At 37.4% G+C, this 14419-nt stretch overlaps 2 protein-coding genes across 5 annotated transcripts in view; both read right to left on the minus strand.

The window, feature by feature from the left end:
* Nucleotides 1–3620, minus strand: part of igsf9a (immunoglobulin superfamily, member 9a) — a 66789-nt gene extending 63169 nt beyond the window's left edge. Inside the window, exons 1-2 of one of the 3 annotated variants that reach the window (XM_082538832.1) lie at nt 3485–3619; nt 3274–3376 (exon numbers count right to left, since the gene is read on the minus strand). The gene's annotated coding sequence lies outside the window, so the exon portion shown is untranslated. Of the gene's footprint in view, nt 1–1898; nt 1983–3264 lie in introns of those variants that run through there. The other 2 variants (XM_082538833.1, XM_082538834.1) reach the window with 2 other exon arrangements.
* LOC309709925 (transmembrane protein 230-like) overlaps nt 1–14016 on the minus strand; it is a 133075-nt gene extending 119059 nt beyond the window's left edge. Inside the window, exons 1-4 of one of the 2 annotated variants that reach the window (XR_014277632.1) lie at nt 13884–14016; nt 12344–12458; nt 11573–11695; nt 4737–5035 (exon numbers count right to left, since the gene is read on the minus strand). Coding sequence is in view for 1 of the 2 variants with exons in the window: in XM_082538917.1 (XP_082395043.1) it covers nt 4895–5035; nt 11573–11695; nt 12344–12445 (366 nt within the window). In the remaining variant the exon portion in view is untranslated. Of the gene's footprint in view, nt 1–4724; nt 5036–11572; nt 11696–12343; nt 12459–13883 lie in introns of those variants that run through there. The other variant, XM_082538917.1, reaches the window with a different exon arrangement.
* Between the last annotated feature and the right edge of the window lie 403 nt (nt 14017–14419).

Raw genomic sequence — 14419 nt, forward strand, 5'->3', positions numbered from 1 at the left:
CGAAATTTTCCAACTCTCTAGAGTATTTCTTTTTTAGTACTTTGCGTGGTTTGGTCTCAAACTAGTTGAAAAAAATATATAGTATTCACACAACTTTTAAAAAATCTATATAACTTTAATTATTCCCAAAAGAGTTCGGATTTACGTTAAAAGTACTTTTTAACATTTGATCTAAAATAAGTAGGTTTTTGAAGTCCCACAGTTCTGGCTTCCTACTGAGTTTGCATATACACAAATCAGCCACAACATTAAAATGACATCATCTTGTTACAGTGCAATATTCTGCAGTGGTATTCCTGTGCACTGGCATTCACATGGATACTTCTTTGACACGTAGCATGCACCAAAACATTAATGCAAGCCAACCACACACCCTTGTCTCCGCAGCTTCCCAGGTAGCAGTGCCCTCCACTAGCCCCAAAGGTCCCATGGCTTAAGCACAGATGTGGCCAGACAACAAAAGCCCTAGGGAACTCCGGCCAATCCACTGGTGCCAAGCACCACAGGAAGCTCCCATGACTCGTGGACCCATCCCAAGACCATGTGCTGATCTCATTACTGACAATTTTGCAAATGTGAGCTGTCATGTCATGAGTGCTGACTGTCAGCTCCCTCTCAGAGTTCATAAATACTGCGCATTGGCAATCAACCTGCTCTAACCCACCCTGTAAGTCTACATTGTATTTTTTCATGGCTTGCACATGGGTTAGAAAAAGCCCATTTTCAAAGTCAAACACACACTTTCCATCACAATAGGAACCTCTCTGTGTAGCTTGGTTTGATGTGCACTTAAGCGAAAATAGGGCATTCGAATTGAGAGAGAAAACTGGAAAAATAAAGTTTTTTTTTTTTTTTTTGCAGTGTGGGTATTGCATCTCTCTGCTCAGAAGCCGTTTTGTGAATCCAGGTGAATGCCACAATCTTTACTTCATTTAATCCATCATATAAAGGTTACAGAGCTGAGTCCCAAATCAAGAGCCGCAAGTTCCAGGTTAAGCTGAAGTCATAAATGTTGTCTTTCAAGCCATAAATAAATTGTTATAAATCCAAATTCACTGTCAACTACCATCTATATTAACAATGCTACCAAACATTTCAGATAATGCAGTTCTCTGTAAACTAATGGTCCAATTTTGAGCAAGTATTTGTCATTTCTCTGCTGTTATGCATGCTACTGTCTGTGTTTTGTTGATAACCACAGAGTCTTGACATCTGAATCAAATAACACAAGGTATCATCTGCTGTCTGTCTGCTGCTCTGCACTGTCAAATGCACCTTTCTCCAAAGCTCGTGCAACATGACTGGCCACTGCTGAAATCATTCAAAGCTCTGTGGTTGTTAGGGAAAAGATTTTATGACAAAGTGTTTAATCTTTGGGCTTGGAGAGGCTGTTGTCATTCCAAATGAAAGAGATAAACTCTGCATGAAAGTCTAAATCATTGGTGTCAAGTTAAGGTCTTCATGTCTAAAAAAAGAGACATGAAAGCATTGCTTTCATTCAACTCAAGGTTTAAAATCAGATGAAATTCAAACATTAGGGCAGTGTTTGCTCATAATATACAAGGCCAAATGTTTCAAATGAGGTGAGCATATGTACAAATGTTTGTAAGTCCAAATCTAAGGATTCAGACTGCTCTAAATGCTTCTGTTCAAAATCTACTGTTTGCTTTAAGGGAGAGTGGCCTTAAAGGGAGAGGAACTGAAACTGCTTGTTTCCCACAGTGAATTAGTACTTTGAAGCAAGAATCGTGCAAAGAAACTCAGCAGAGTCAAGAATAAAAATATCAAGTTGGAAATGATCACAACAGCTCTGCTTTAAATTCCTGAAACACTTTTTTTCTTTTTAAATTCAGCTTTATCCTAAACATTGTACACAATTTTCATCCAAAGTTACACACGTTTTGGGTATTTCACCATAGTAGGGGCTTGTACGTTTCCTTTCTTTCTGTCTGCCTTTGCTCTTCTCTGTGGTTTAAAGTGGGAGGGGCTGAGTTTGTTAACAGGTGACAATAAGGGACCAATCATGACTTAGCAACATTTGAATCATAACACTATTGTATTTACAAAATTTAAATGCATAAACACATAGTAGATTAGATTTTTGTTCATGTAGTCCCAGCTGTCTGTTTTGTAAAGGGATACACTAATACATTACGTTTTCCTTTTTTAAAGGACCATTGTATTGTGGTGCATTGCACTTTTAACTAGAATTTCAAACACTGAGCAGTTGATGGTTTCCACAGGTGTATTACACTGAAGAAACCACCTTGCATAGATGTTTTGTATGTTATTCAACCTAAAGAATGACTTTTTTTTATTTACACTGTTGTCGGTTTTTCTCCAGTATCAGTACTGGGCTCACTGGAACGCAGAAGCTAAAAAAAAAAAAAAAAAAAAAACCCACTGGGAATGAAATAGTTTTGTAGATAATGAACTACTTCAATCCACTTTAGGTGTCAGATCTGAAGTGTTTATTGCATATGTACTATTCAGGTGCCACCAAGTCCTGCTGAATTAATTGCCACTCTGCTCCCTCTGATGATATAAACTTTATGGAAAATAATATATAACGGGAAACTGCACCCATCTGGCACATCAGCAACCTCAATTCAAACCAAGAATAGAATTTCAAACCATTAAATGATGCTTGTCTCGGAAAGTTATGAGACCATTTCTTCCATAAGTGGTGAAATAAAGATAGACGGTGGGTTCAATACAAAGACAATAGCAGAAAAATATGAGCTCTTATATGCTGGTTCTGGCTCTACATATTGCACTGCTGCTTGTGAAAGTTGTATCCATATGCGGCATAAAATCCCCTCCTTGTGAATGTACGGTGTTTATCTACTCACGCTCTAACAGCCAATATCTTAGCCCTGTTTTTCTCTAATAACGTGACTCCAAATTCTTTAATAATCTAAAGGTTGTCATTCTCAATTAAAGCAACAGCCATAAAGGAAAAACAACATACAAATAAATAATGTAAACAATAGAAAACAGACTTAAGTTTGCATTGGGACGTTTAAATTACTCATGGCAAATGGCTGTTCCTGAGTTTCTGTCAGTTTCATATTGCGCATTAGAATGAAAATCCCCCCATAGAAACTTCATTACTGACGTTTAAATGCATGCCACAGTTCAGAGGATTGAGAGGGAACTTGGCACTCCACAGTTTGAGCTCCGAGCATTAATTTCTCATCCTTTTAAAGCTGCTGGAAGTCAGACACACTTTCAAAATCATTAACATCTTCTATTTTTTCTTACTTCTCTTACCTGTAGCTCCGTTTTAGCCGCTGGCAGATTTTGCTTTTAAAAACACATCCTTCTCGAGTATTAGTCCAACTTGTGCCCGAGTTTGTAGACACCGGGTCAGTGGCTGAAAAATTAAAAACGGGCCTTATTCCTTTGTAGCGTTGCAAACTACCTGAAATTTGAGCGTTTTCCTTTTAAAAGCCCACCGGCAACAGGTGTTCATTTCACTTACAGGTGACAGCGAGGGATCGACGTACTGTGCTCTTCCTGCCCGAGTCCAACCTCCCCCCTCCCTTCTTTCCTTCCTCCCTCCGCTGCTTGCTCCTGTTTCCTTGTTATGTTCAAATGGCTCAAAGCAAAACAAAGTAAACTGACAGACCATAGTCCTATAAGCCCCTGGATGTTTGAGCCAATGCTGATTTAATAACTGTGTTTGTTTGTGCAGGCAGAGGATGAAAGGAGATTTTTTTTTTAGCCCTTAATCCCTTGATGGCATCCAGCTTAGCGGTAACCACAAGAGGGTGTCCTTTACCTGATGTTGGTGGCCAAACGGGGAGAACAGATGTACTTCTTAGACAAAGGACAGATGTTTGGGGGTTTGTTTGTTTTTTAACTTAGTGAAAGTTTTTCCTAAAATTGCTTTTTTGATCCCCGTCTTTCGCTTTTTGATATAGACACAGATTATTTATTAAAGTGAGTCATGATTCTTTGCTAAACACTCAAGTTTTGATTCATGCAGTCTGACATCAAAAGCATAAAAAAAAAAAGACTTTGCAGAGGATGTAATCCAGCTGTACCCAACAATCACAAAGGATAAAAAAAACAAAAAACATCAAACTTTTTTGTAGATTTGTAGTCTCATTTTTATTGTTGTTAATATTTTTAACTCCAGCAAGTGTATGCAAAATAACATTTTGGTAAATATTCAAAACCAAGCAAATGTAGACAAAAGGCAATACTTTTTAAGGGAAGTGATACTTTTTGGTTAAAAAATATACTTAACATCATTAAAGTAATAAATCTTGATAGCAATACAAATACAATCTTTAGGAGACATGCAAGTTCCCATCGTCTTTTACGATGTAACACATTATGAAGCCACAAATTTAAAATACAAGATGCCTATTTGTACATCATTAAAGTACTATACAATAATCACACCGATTCTCAGTCGTGCACTCTAGGAATAGTAAATTAAAGGCATCTGTCAAAATCTATACTCACTGATCATTTCTTAATGTATGTAGTGAGGTGCGTAACAGCAAAAACATTGATGTGCTGTTTCAGGTAAGCAGATGGACTGATATCAACCAGTCACTGAGTGTTTTAATATTAATAAAGCTGCATATATATGTAAAGTCTCTAACTTCTGTAAAGCTTTGGCAGATATGTGAACACACAAGCCACATTTTAGGAAGAAAGTTAGGAGAAGAAAAAAAAACAAAACAAAACACACACACACACACACACACACACACACACACACACACCATAAATCTTTCAGTAAGCCCACCCAGACAAATACAGATATCTATCCTAAAATTATATGGTTTTACTCTTTGATACATACATTCAGTCAGAAAACAGCAGGCACCAAGATACACAATGAGGAAAAATAGGGGATGATTGGATGGTATTTGGTTCAGTCGCCAAAGTCTGGGATGTCATCATAGGAGTAACCCCGGTAACCCTTTGCAGCATAGTAGGCGATTCTCAAATGGTAAAATCCCGGAAGAAAAACGAGTATCCCTATGATGATGACAGGAATAGTGCGGTCGGGATGCTAAAAACATCAAGAAAAAAATAAAGAAAATCTGGTAATCAGAAGGAATTTACACACTATGATTTCAGTTAGTTACCTAAATAAATACTCGTTAATGCTCACATTATTACATTCTGTAACCAAGTTTAGATAGACTTCATACATACTGAATACCAAATATTGCATTTAGTAGTAGAATGCAAGAGGAAGTCATTAAAGACTAATGTTCTCCATCATGCTTTGACATACTTACCTCAACACTGCCTGTCAGCATTACATGAACACACTCTACGCTGATGAGGCATGCAGCCATAATGACTTCATAGTCTGACATCAGATTTCATGTAAATGATAAGTCATTTCATATGCATGGCATCTAACAACCAGGAGGCAAAGGCCATCAACACCAAAGACATGTGTTTAATTTGTTTAATTTTACCACCAGATGGCAGTCTTGTGCTCAGAGTCACTGTAACCCTCAACCAGTTTTTTCTTCTTCTTTTTTTTTTTTTTTTTTTAAAGACAGGGACTGGGCTGCGGTAATGTCGATCATTTGTCTGTATTAAGCTTCTGAAATGTTCTATTTATCTGTCTTGTAAAGTGTCCACTTACAGCACCTTTTCTGATGGATGTCAGCAGGCGACTTCTCCTCACCTGCCAAACGAGATGGCTCAGTTGGCATGACAGTGGCCCTATATTTAGGCCACATGATAACTGAGCCACCACCATGAGAAGTGAGCAAGCTCCAATCATTAAGGAAGAACAGGCAAAGAATACAAAAGTCCCAGAAGATCAGGAAGTGAAAAAAAGATCTTTAATTTCAGTCTCTTTGCATTAATTTGGGTGAACTGACCCTTGACTCTTCAAAAATAAATAAATAGGAATTTATTGCCTAAATTGGCTGCGTTCCTTCAACCTCTTTTCCCTTGGTTAATTTCTTTGTTTTTGCCACTACAATGGTTGACTAGGCTGAGTCAAAGGTTCCCAACACAATGTTCACTGAAGCCCTTGACATGGTTCCAGTTGTATAACAACTGTTATCTAATACACACACACACACACACACACACACACACACACACACACACACACACACACACACACACACACAAAGATCAAACATTATTTTAGCCCCAAACCCATGCAGCCTCTTGCAAACAAACCTGTCTGATTTCTATTGCTGTAGTATCTATCGCTTGAACCTTGGATAATCTCCTAGTATTAGATATGCCATTTTAACTTGTGTGGGATAACTGGCAAGTACAACAGACTCATATACTCTGATGCTGCCTTCACGTCAGATCAAATTTTCTGCAAATACCATCTGCAGAGTAGGTTAAAGAAAATTCACATTACCCTCCCACTGATAATGCGAATATGTGTAGGCTGAGTTATCTCCTCAGTGTCATGAATTTAGGAAGCAAAAACCCCAAAGGAGGGGTTCCACTGAAGTTTAAACTCCAAGCTATAAAATATCAAAATCATTAGTTATATTCAGAAACACATAAAAGCACTGAGACCAGTAAAAGCAAGAGCATAGCACAAATCTGACAGCAGGACTATAAAATCTCAGGACAGCTGTTCAATTATAGCTATTTAAGAACAAGAGTAACAGCAGCAGGGGTGTTTTAATTGCTGCTCAGGATGAAAGTTTGGATTTTTTGTTGGCTCTCCAACTGTGTGTCAAAAGTAGGGCTGGGTAATACCAACAGTGCTTTATTAGTGCAGACAGAAGTGTCTTTATAGTACCAAAAACAGTCATGTATAACAAGAATATCTGGCAGATTGACCGTCAGGGGCGATTCTAGGATCAGAGCTTTGGGGGTGCTGAGCACCCAGAGAGCTGCCCAGCCAGGCAAGATAAACTTTACTTGTCACGATGAGACGTCTCCCCATGTCTGTCAGTTCCTGCATCCTTAAATGTCTCCAGTTGTCCCAAGTTCCCTCTGACTGTTTCCTTGGTGCATTTAAACCCCTGTTCCTCCCTGTCCTCATAGTCTGTTGTCTTCGTCTCCGTTATCAGTCATCATAATTTTACCATCTCTGAGTAAGTCTGCAAATTTCTTTATTAAATCATAAGATTTTTAAATTCATTAAGTCTCTCTGTGCCTGGGTCCTCGTCACAAAACATGACATTACTGCTTTGTACATTTTACACAATTTAATCCCCACATTTGTGAAAGAAAAGCAAAACACATATTTTGAAAAGTCAGTAACAAAACCATCAAATCAGATAAAGGTTATTTAAATGCTGCAAATGAAGAATGGATTGGAATAAAAAAATACATATCCTAACCTTAATTACTGGGGGAAAATGATAATTATGATCATAGTGAGTAAGAAGTTAACCGAGTGCATTTTTTGGACAGAGATTCACTTTTAATGTGTATGTATAATATAATACAGATATATAAAAATACACTCCAAAAATAGAGTCCTTGAAATGTACAAAATATTGATAAATAAAATTATAAAAATGGAGGCAACTTTGCCTATGGTACAATGTATACAATGTATGAAAAGATCTTTACTGCACTAATATGGCTCTGCAGATTTTTTATTTTATTTTAAACTATGTCGCCTCACCTTGAGGTTGGCAAATCTGTCTATCACTTTTTGGTGATCAACTCTCTCAAGCAGTTTAACAGTTTCTGTTTTGCCTGTCACTATTCCCTGTCTGTTTTTTTACCTGGTTCTTCCTGACCTTGTACCCATTTTGGGGGTGCTTCAGCACCCCCAAAATGGGCTAAAATCGCCCCTGTTGACCGTCTTGTTTACTTATTCTTGTCAGCAAATCAGGCTGGAACCCTTTATGCCTTCAGAACTGTCTTATCTATTTTTGGCATGGATTCACCAAGGTACAGGAGTCTGTGGTCTAGTCTCTAGAACACTTCTAGAGATTTTGGTCCATACTGACAATGCCAGCATCACACAGTTGCTGCAAATTTATCAGCTGATGCTCACTGGATATGCTCTCTTTTTTGGACCATTCTCTAAGTTGAAGGCTAAGTGCACTGAGTTGCTTTAGATATACTGAGTTGATTAGATATTTGAGATATTTCTGTTAACAAGTAGTCAGGCAGATAACATCTAACTCAAGGAATGGAAAGGCTACACATAACAGACAACTTCGTAAACAACCAGTCAAACTGTATCTTTAGGTCCTTTGTTACTAGTACCTAGCAACTTACTTCATATGAGTCAAAAATATCCAAGATAACACATTTTAAAAGTGTATAATAGTATTTTATATTATTCCAAAGAGCTAGCCAATAACTTGGGGTATCTCCACATGCTATGCAGTGTGTGCTTAATAAAGGCATTTGAAGAAACTAGACAAGGACGAGGACAAAAGCAGCACAGGCCTGACAAAAACAAACAAACAAAAGAACATCTACAACAGATGATCGGTCTCTGAACGTTATGTCCTTAAGAAATAGGGGGGTCCAGCAAAGACCTGGCACATGGCCTGAGAGATGCATCTGGCCTTTCAGTTGATCCATCACCTGTTCACCAAAGCTTCATCAGAAATGGTCTCTGTACAAGGGTAGCTGTCAAGAAGCCATTCTTGAGGAAGGGAAACAGGAAGAAAAGGCTGAGGCAGAAAAACACATAATGTGACACTGAAAGTCATTGACTGGCCTCCCTAAAGCCTGCACCTCAACATTGCAGTGTGGGATCATCTTGACAGAGAATGGAACAAAAGGCAGCAAACATCCAAAGAAGAGCTCTGAATGTCCTTAAAGAACTGTTCCTGAAGACTACTTAAAGAAATTGCAAGAAAGCTTGCCTCAGAGGGTTTGGGCTGTGTTGAAGAATAAAGGTGGTCATACCAAACAGTGACTTACAAGCTCAATACAATTCTACCAACTGTTTCTGCCCTATATACTGTACGTTTCCATAAATCGCTATACTCATTTCCCATTTTGCCCTCAAAACACAAAGAAATGAGGAGTGGTTTAAGACTATTTGTTCTCTTTTGTCAGAGTTACATCTTTAGAATAATATCACACAAATGGCTGTATGCTAAGCATATAAATACAGACAGCAGCTATATATAAAAAAAAAAAAAAAGAAAAAAGAAAAAAAACAGGCAAATAGTGATTCTTGCTCTGTCCAAAGACAACATAGAAACAGACAGAAATACTGTGGCACGTGAGTCCCAATTAAATCCTAACTTGTCATTTTAGGTTTTGATTCATTTCAGATTATGTGTGGATTTAAGATGCTCATTAATCAGTTTCAATTCTTGGCAAGCACACCCTGTTATCGTTCAACTAAGCAGGTAAACAAAGCTAACCAGCTGGTGACTCCACCTTCAAATGAGAATGGGGTAGTTTTTCAACTGTCAGTAAGAAAGGAAACACATATTTCCAAAACTGCTACAAACTATTCTTCAAACACCGAAATGCATTATAGATGATGCCCTTCAAATGATGTAGAAAACATTTTCTGGATACATAAATCTTAGGGAAGCTGCAGAAGAAACACGAACATAAAGTAACATGCAGAGAGAGGTGATGATTTGACCCTTACAGCGAGGGCATGCGGTTGCATTTCTCTAGCATTTCCACGCAAAGGATCGATACAAAGCTGGTCTCAGTAATCATGGTTATTCTTTGAAGAAACATTTCTATCCTACTCTCATCTTTAAGTATAACAAAGCCCCCATCCACAGGGCACAAGGGGTCGATTCATGGTTTAATGAATTCCTCTGAGAAACTGAACTTGTGTTAGACAGAGGTGCCCACCACACTAATCAAAGTCCCAAATAGGACAATATCTATTTGACTTGCATTCCATCTTGGGGTGGGCAACATAGTCTTACAATTACACGCAATATATCACAATGGAAATTATGCAATAATTACATTTTTTTGATATAGAAGAAGTACTGAACATTGTATCTGTGATTGCAGCTCGCAGGCAGCAACATTTATTAGTGAATACAAAGTAAAGGGAATATTCCAGCCTTCTTTTCCAATGAGTTCCGGTCAATGTTGACAGACTGCCTAATTTGAAGTGTGAATCTTTTGCCACAAGGTGCCAGCAGGAGCAGCAGCATTATTTTGCAACAATAGTGACACAGCATGAATCAAATGTAATCACAAAAGTATACCTCAAAATGAATCATAGCACCCCCAAAGACGTCTTAATTTTTTTGACAATATTTACTGTTTGTGTGACACACTACTAAAAATATAAAAAGCATTCAGTACTTGTTTGAGACATAACATTTTAACAACAAAAGTATAGATAACACCAGATTGTCAGTCCAACTCTGTAAGGAACTGTATATTGTTGTCACATATAAAATATCTTTCAGTTTTATTATCTGTCGTGTTGTATTGTGATTACTCTTCCAGTCATATGAGTGCAGTTAATTGCTCCAGTGATGCTCAGGTGAGTCATTTGTTTAATTTTGGATTGCACATCACCTCCTCACGTGCTTTCATAGCCTGGGTGCACTCGACTGCATTTTTTCCTGAAATGGTGAAACAAGCTTGTTGTTTCCACATTTTAGCAGGAACAGTTTTCTTGCATATTTATAAAGTATTGTGCTTATCTGAAGGTCTGATCTCTTATAGCCAATACTACTGAAGTAGTACCCTTTTAGCACAGGCCGACACACTGCTCGCGCTCTCACAAATGTTTGGCTTGTGTCTTTGTTGTACATGCTAAATAAGGCATAGCGTTGTTATATCAGTGATAACATGACAGCACACTGAAGCTGCTCTGGCAGCATGTGGCAGTGAAAAACCTAACTTTCAGCCTGCTTCATAATCATTTTGAGCATAGTCCTAGACTAAAAAGAACATTTAATCACAATCCCCATTAGAAATAGTAGTTAGTCCAGGATGAGACATAATCCAAGTCTTGGAAGCTAAACATTTATCTTTGTTTTCCCTTTGATTTGTCACCCATCTGTAGCTCTAAATACGTTTTAAACAGAAGAAGACAGGAGCGGCTCAGACAGGAGTTCCTTCACAAATGAATTTCTGGGGGCTTGTATTCCTGACACAAGCCTTACCGTTGGATTTCAGAAAAGAGGAACAAAAGAAAATGACTTGGTAAACACTAACCGTTTTTTGGCAGCAGACAAGGAAATTGTTTTTCAACCTAAAGGCTGTAGACATGTTTCACTGAAAAGTCAGTGTATGGCCCATGGGCCAGGAAAAGCCCACCAGAGGGTCCCAATCTGGCCCACAGGATGGCTTTGGAAAATGCGGATCATTTTAAAGGCTTAAACTTTGAAACTGTATTTTCATAAGTTTTACTCTTCTTAATAACAAAATATATAACCTATGGCATTTCACCAGAGCAAGTAACAAATACACTTTTATTTTTCAATTTTTAGTATCTATTTTTTTTATTCAACGTTTCTTTTTTTTTCTTTTTTTCACAAAGTGCACAATATGACATTTTCTGTGAATTCACACATCATTTCTGTTTAAGGACAAAGTCCTTCATTTCTTTACAGTAAAATTATTTTTGGTGTGAAGGCTCCATCAATGTAAATTTTTTTGAACAGATATTAAACACACTAACCAAACTCACCTCAACCGGTATGATTTCTGCCAGAAGAAGGGCCCCAAAGATAATTAGTAAAGAGCCAATCAGAAACAGGAATATTGCCAGTGCAATCGCCTTGTATGGGATCTTTGGAGGGGGTTTCTTGAACTGTGAAAAGTGAAATTGTGGAAAAATATAGTTACTTTTCAATTTTGTACATCAGAATATATTGATATCATATGATTTCATGAGGCAGCTACTCAATCTAATCTACTTTAATGCAATTAGAATTTCCCCATCTCCAGATCAGCTTGCTTCCATGTTTAGCAACAAGAAATATCTCTTGCCCCATGACAATTGGAAAGCTCCTCTGTATAGTACTAATATCAAAATCATGAATTCTTCCTAAGATTACATGGAAAGATGCTGGGATTGCCTAAATCCAAAGTACTGTGAACATTTTCCAAGATACTTGGAACAACCTACCTGGCAAGTAATTTAGAAATAATGCCAATATAACAAAGAGAACTGGCACTCTTTTAAATGCAAACAGTGATCACACTACCCAGTAATTTCATTATTTGTCTTCCACGTTTACTCCACTTTGTTTGTAAGTTAACTATGTACGACCTACTCATGATATTACTGTTGAAAGCAGCTTCATTTATCATGCCTAAAACTTTTGCAAAGTCATTTTAATTACAGAGGGCCTCAGCTTTTACACAGAATCATTACTTAACGATTCATAACAAATCACTGCTGGTGGTGGAGAAATGTTTTAGTAACATTCTGTAATCAATCTACAAAGTCTCTCACCTGTAAGTCTATGTAACCATCATCATCAGCAGCCAGCCGTGAGTATTTGACCTTATTGTTAGATATTCCAGCAGTGAGCATGTTGCTTCTAGTTGTCATCATTATGGCATAGAAGCTGTTTGGAGAGAGAAGCACAGACAGGTAATCATCCAAGATGGCTACATTTATCTCGTTCGGTGTCGTGAGCTGAAGGAGAGCCGTCTATTTTTGATCTATCCAGAGAAAAACAACCTGACAACTAAAGCTCAACATTGATAGGGAAAGAAAAAAAAAAGGATTCTGCTCACTGATTTATAAAACTGCCCAAAGCATTTAGAAATAGAAAAGATTACTCAACATCCATCACAGTCGTCAAACTTATACATGCTCTCAACACAGATACGTTTTATAGGAACCATGAAATGCCGCTGAAATGGCAATCCCAGTAAAAAGACAGAGAGGCCAGTGACCAGGATACACTCATCTGCTCTTTTCATTTCCACTTCTGCTTGAACATGTAAACAGTGAACAGATAACTTCCTCAGATAAACCGGTTAACATTCAAATCAGGCAAGGTCATGGAATAGCTTGATTTAAAGTATTTATTATAGAAGAGAGATTTTGTGAAAAGGAATAGGGGAACTCCCCCGCCCCCATCTTTTCAGCAACAAATCCTTGCAGATAACAACTCAAGAGAATTTTGTGAGGGTCACTGCTTCTATTCCACACACAGTTTCTCGTATGCATCGCGAATAAGCAAGTCAGTGTTAATAAAAACAATTTAACCGATTATTCTGCTTCACATGACGCAGCATCCATTCAAGAAAATAAAGAAAATATAAAAACCAAAATAAATACAGCAACACTGACCTACCCCAGAAGAACTCAGAGAAATCTGAGTACTCCTGTGATCTGATTTCTCTTAAGGCCTGTGTTGTGTTTAATTTGGATCCCAAAAAGGAAGACTAAGTCAGTGAATAAAAACTGTGGACGCTATATCAACACAGTATACAGGAGCAATCAGAAACATCTTGTTATTTTGCTGACAGCTGTCACATCGATTCGACACAGAGCCATTTGTGATCAGGAAAGCTCAGGGTTATGTCAATAATGTCGTAGTGAATCACAAAATTATTTTCAGGGGGACTTATCTTGATGACTTTTTTTTTTCTTCATTTATTTTTTAAATGAAGAAAAATTAACTTTAGTAATTTGGGGAATGATTTAAAAAAAAAAAACACTGTGAGAAATTAAAGGAAATATAATATACACATATGTAACTAATAAGACGGTAGGGCTGCGTGTGCAATATTGACTTCCCTTATTCACTGAACTACGATAATACGACATAAAGCAGAGTTACTAGCATCACTTAAATTCACAAACCCTGACTTACCGTAGCAAATCGCCATTATTTTACTGTGTACCAGTGCGCATTAATGCTAGCGAACTTTGGTTACCTAATTAGCTAGAACATTAGCCATTTAGAAGTTATGCTATCAAAAGCTAGCAAACATTAACAGACAGTCGCGAACACATAATGCGCGTTTCCTTCTCTCACCATTATCTGAGGTATGTACAAACAGCACACTTGTGTCCATGTAGCTCGGAATGCTCTCAGCGGCGCCACAAACACAGCATTGTTTACACCTATTATAAACTACATCAACTTCCTTATTTTTGGTTTCGTCATGGCGCATGCGCACACAAATGTCTCGTTTTAACTTTCTAATCAGTTAATTTAAACAACACGCAAACTATTAGATAATGAACACGGTGAGAAATATGAAAAGAAATGAGAAAAGAAAGGAACAGAAAAAAAAAACAAAACAAAAAATAGCACTAAAAGCATATGAGCAAAGAGCAATGTCAGCATGACATTAAACATAACCTAAAACAAAATACCTTTAATAAGGCAGAATGAATACATATCTAAGAAATACAAAGCAAAACAAATATTTCAATAAAGTGGAAACAATAAAATGCAAGAAAGAAATGAGCTCAATTAATCACATAAAATAACATTTAAAAAATGAAGGTGGCCCAAATGCAAAATTCTTAATAAAATCCAACAGAATGTTATGCTAAAAGCTAATT

Source organism: Aulonocara stuartgranti (genome assembly GCF_965226115.1).
Source record: "Aulonocara stuartgranti genome assembly, chromosome: 7".
NCBI classification, from domain to species: Eukaryota; Metazoa; Chordata; class Actinopteri; order Cichliformes; family Cichlidae; genus Aulonocara; species Aulonocara stuartgranti.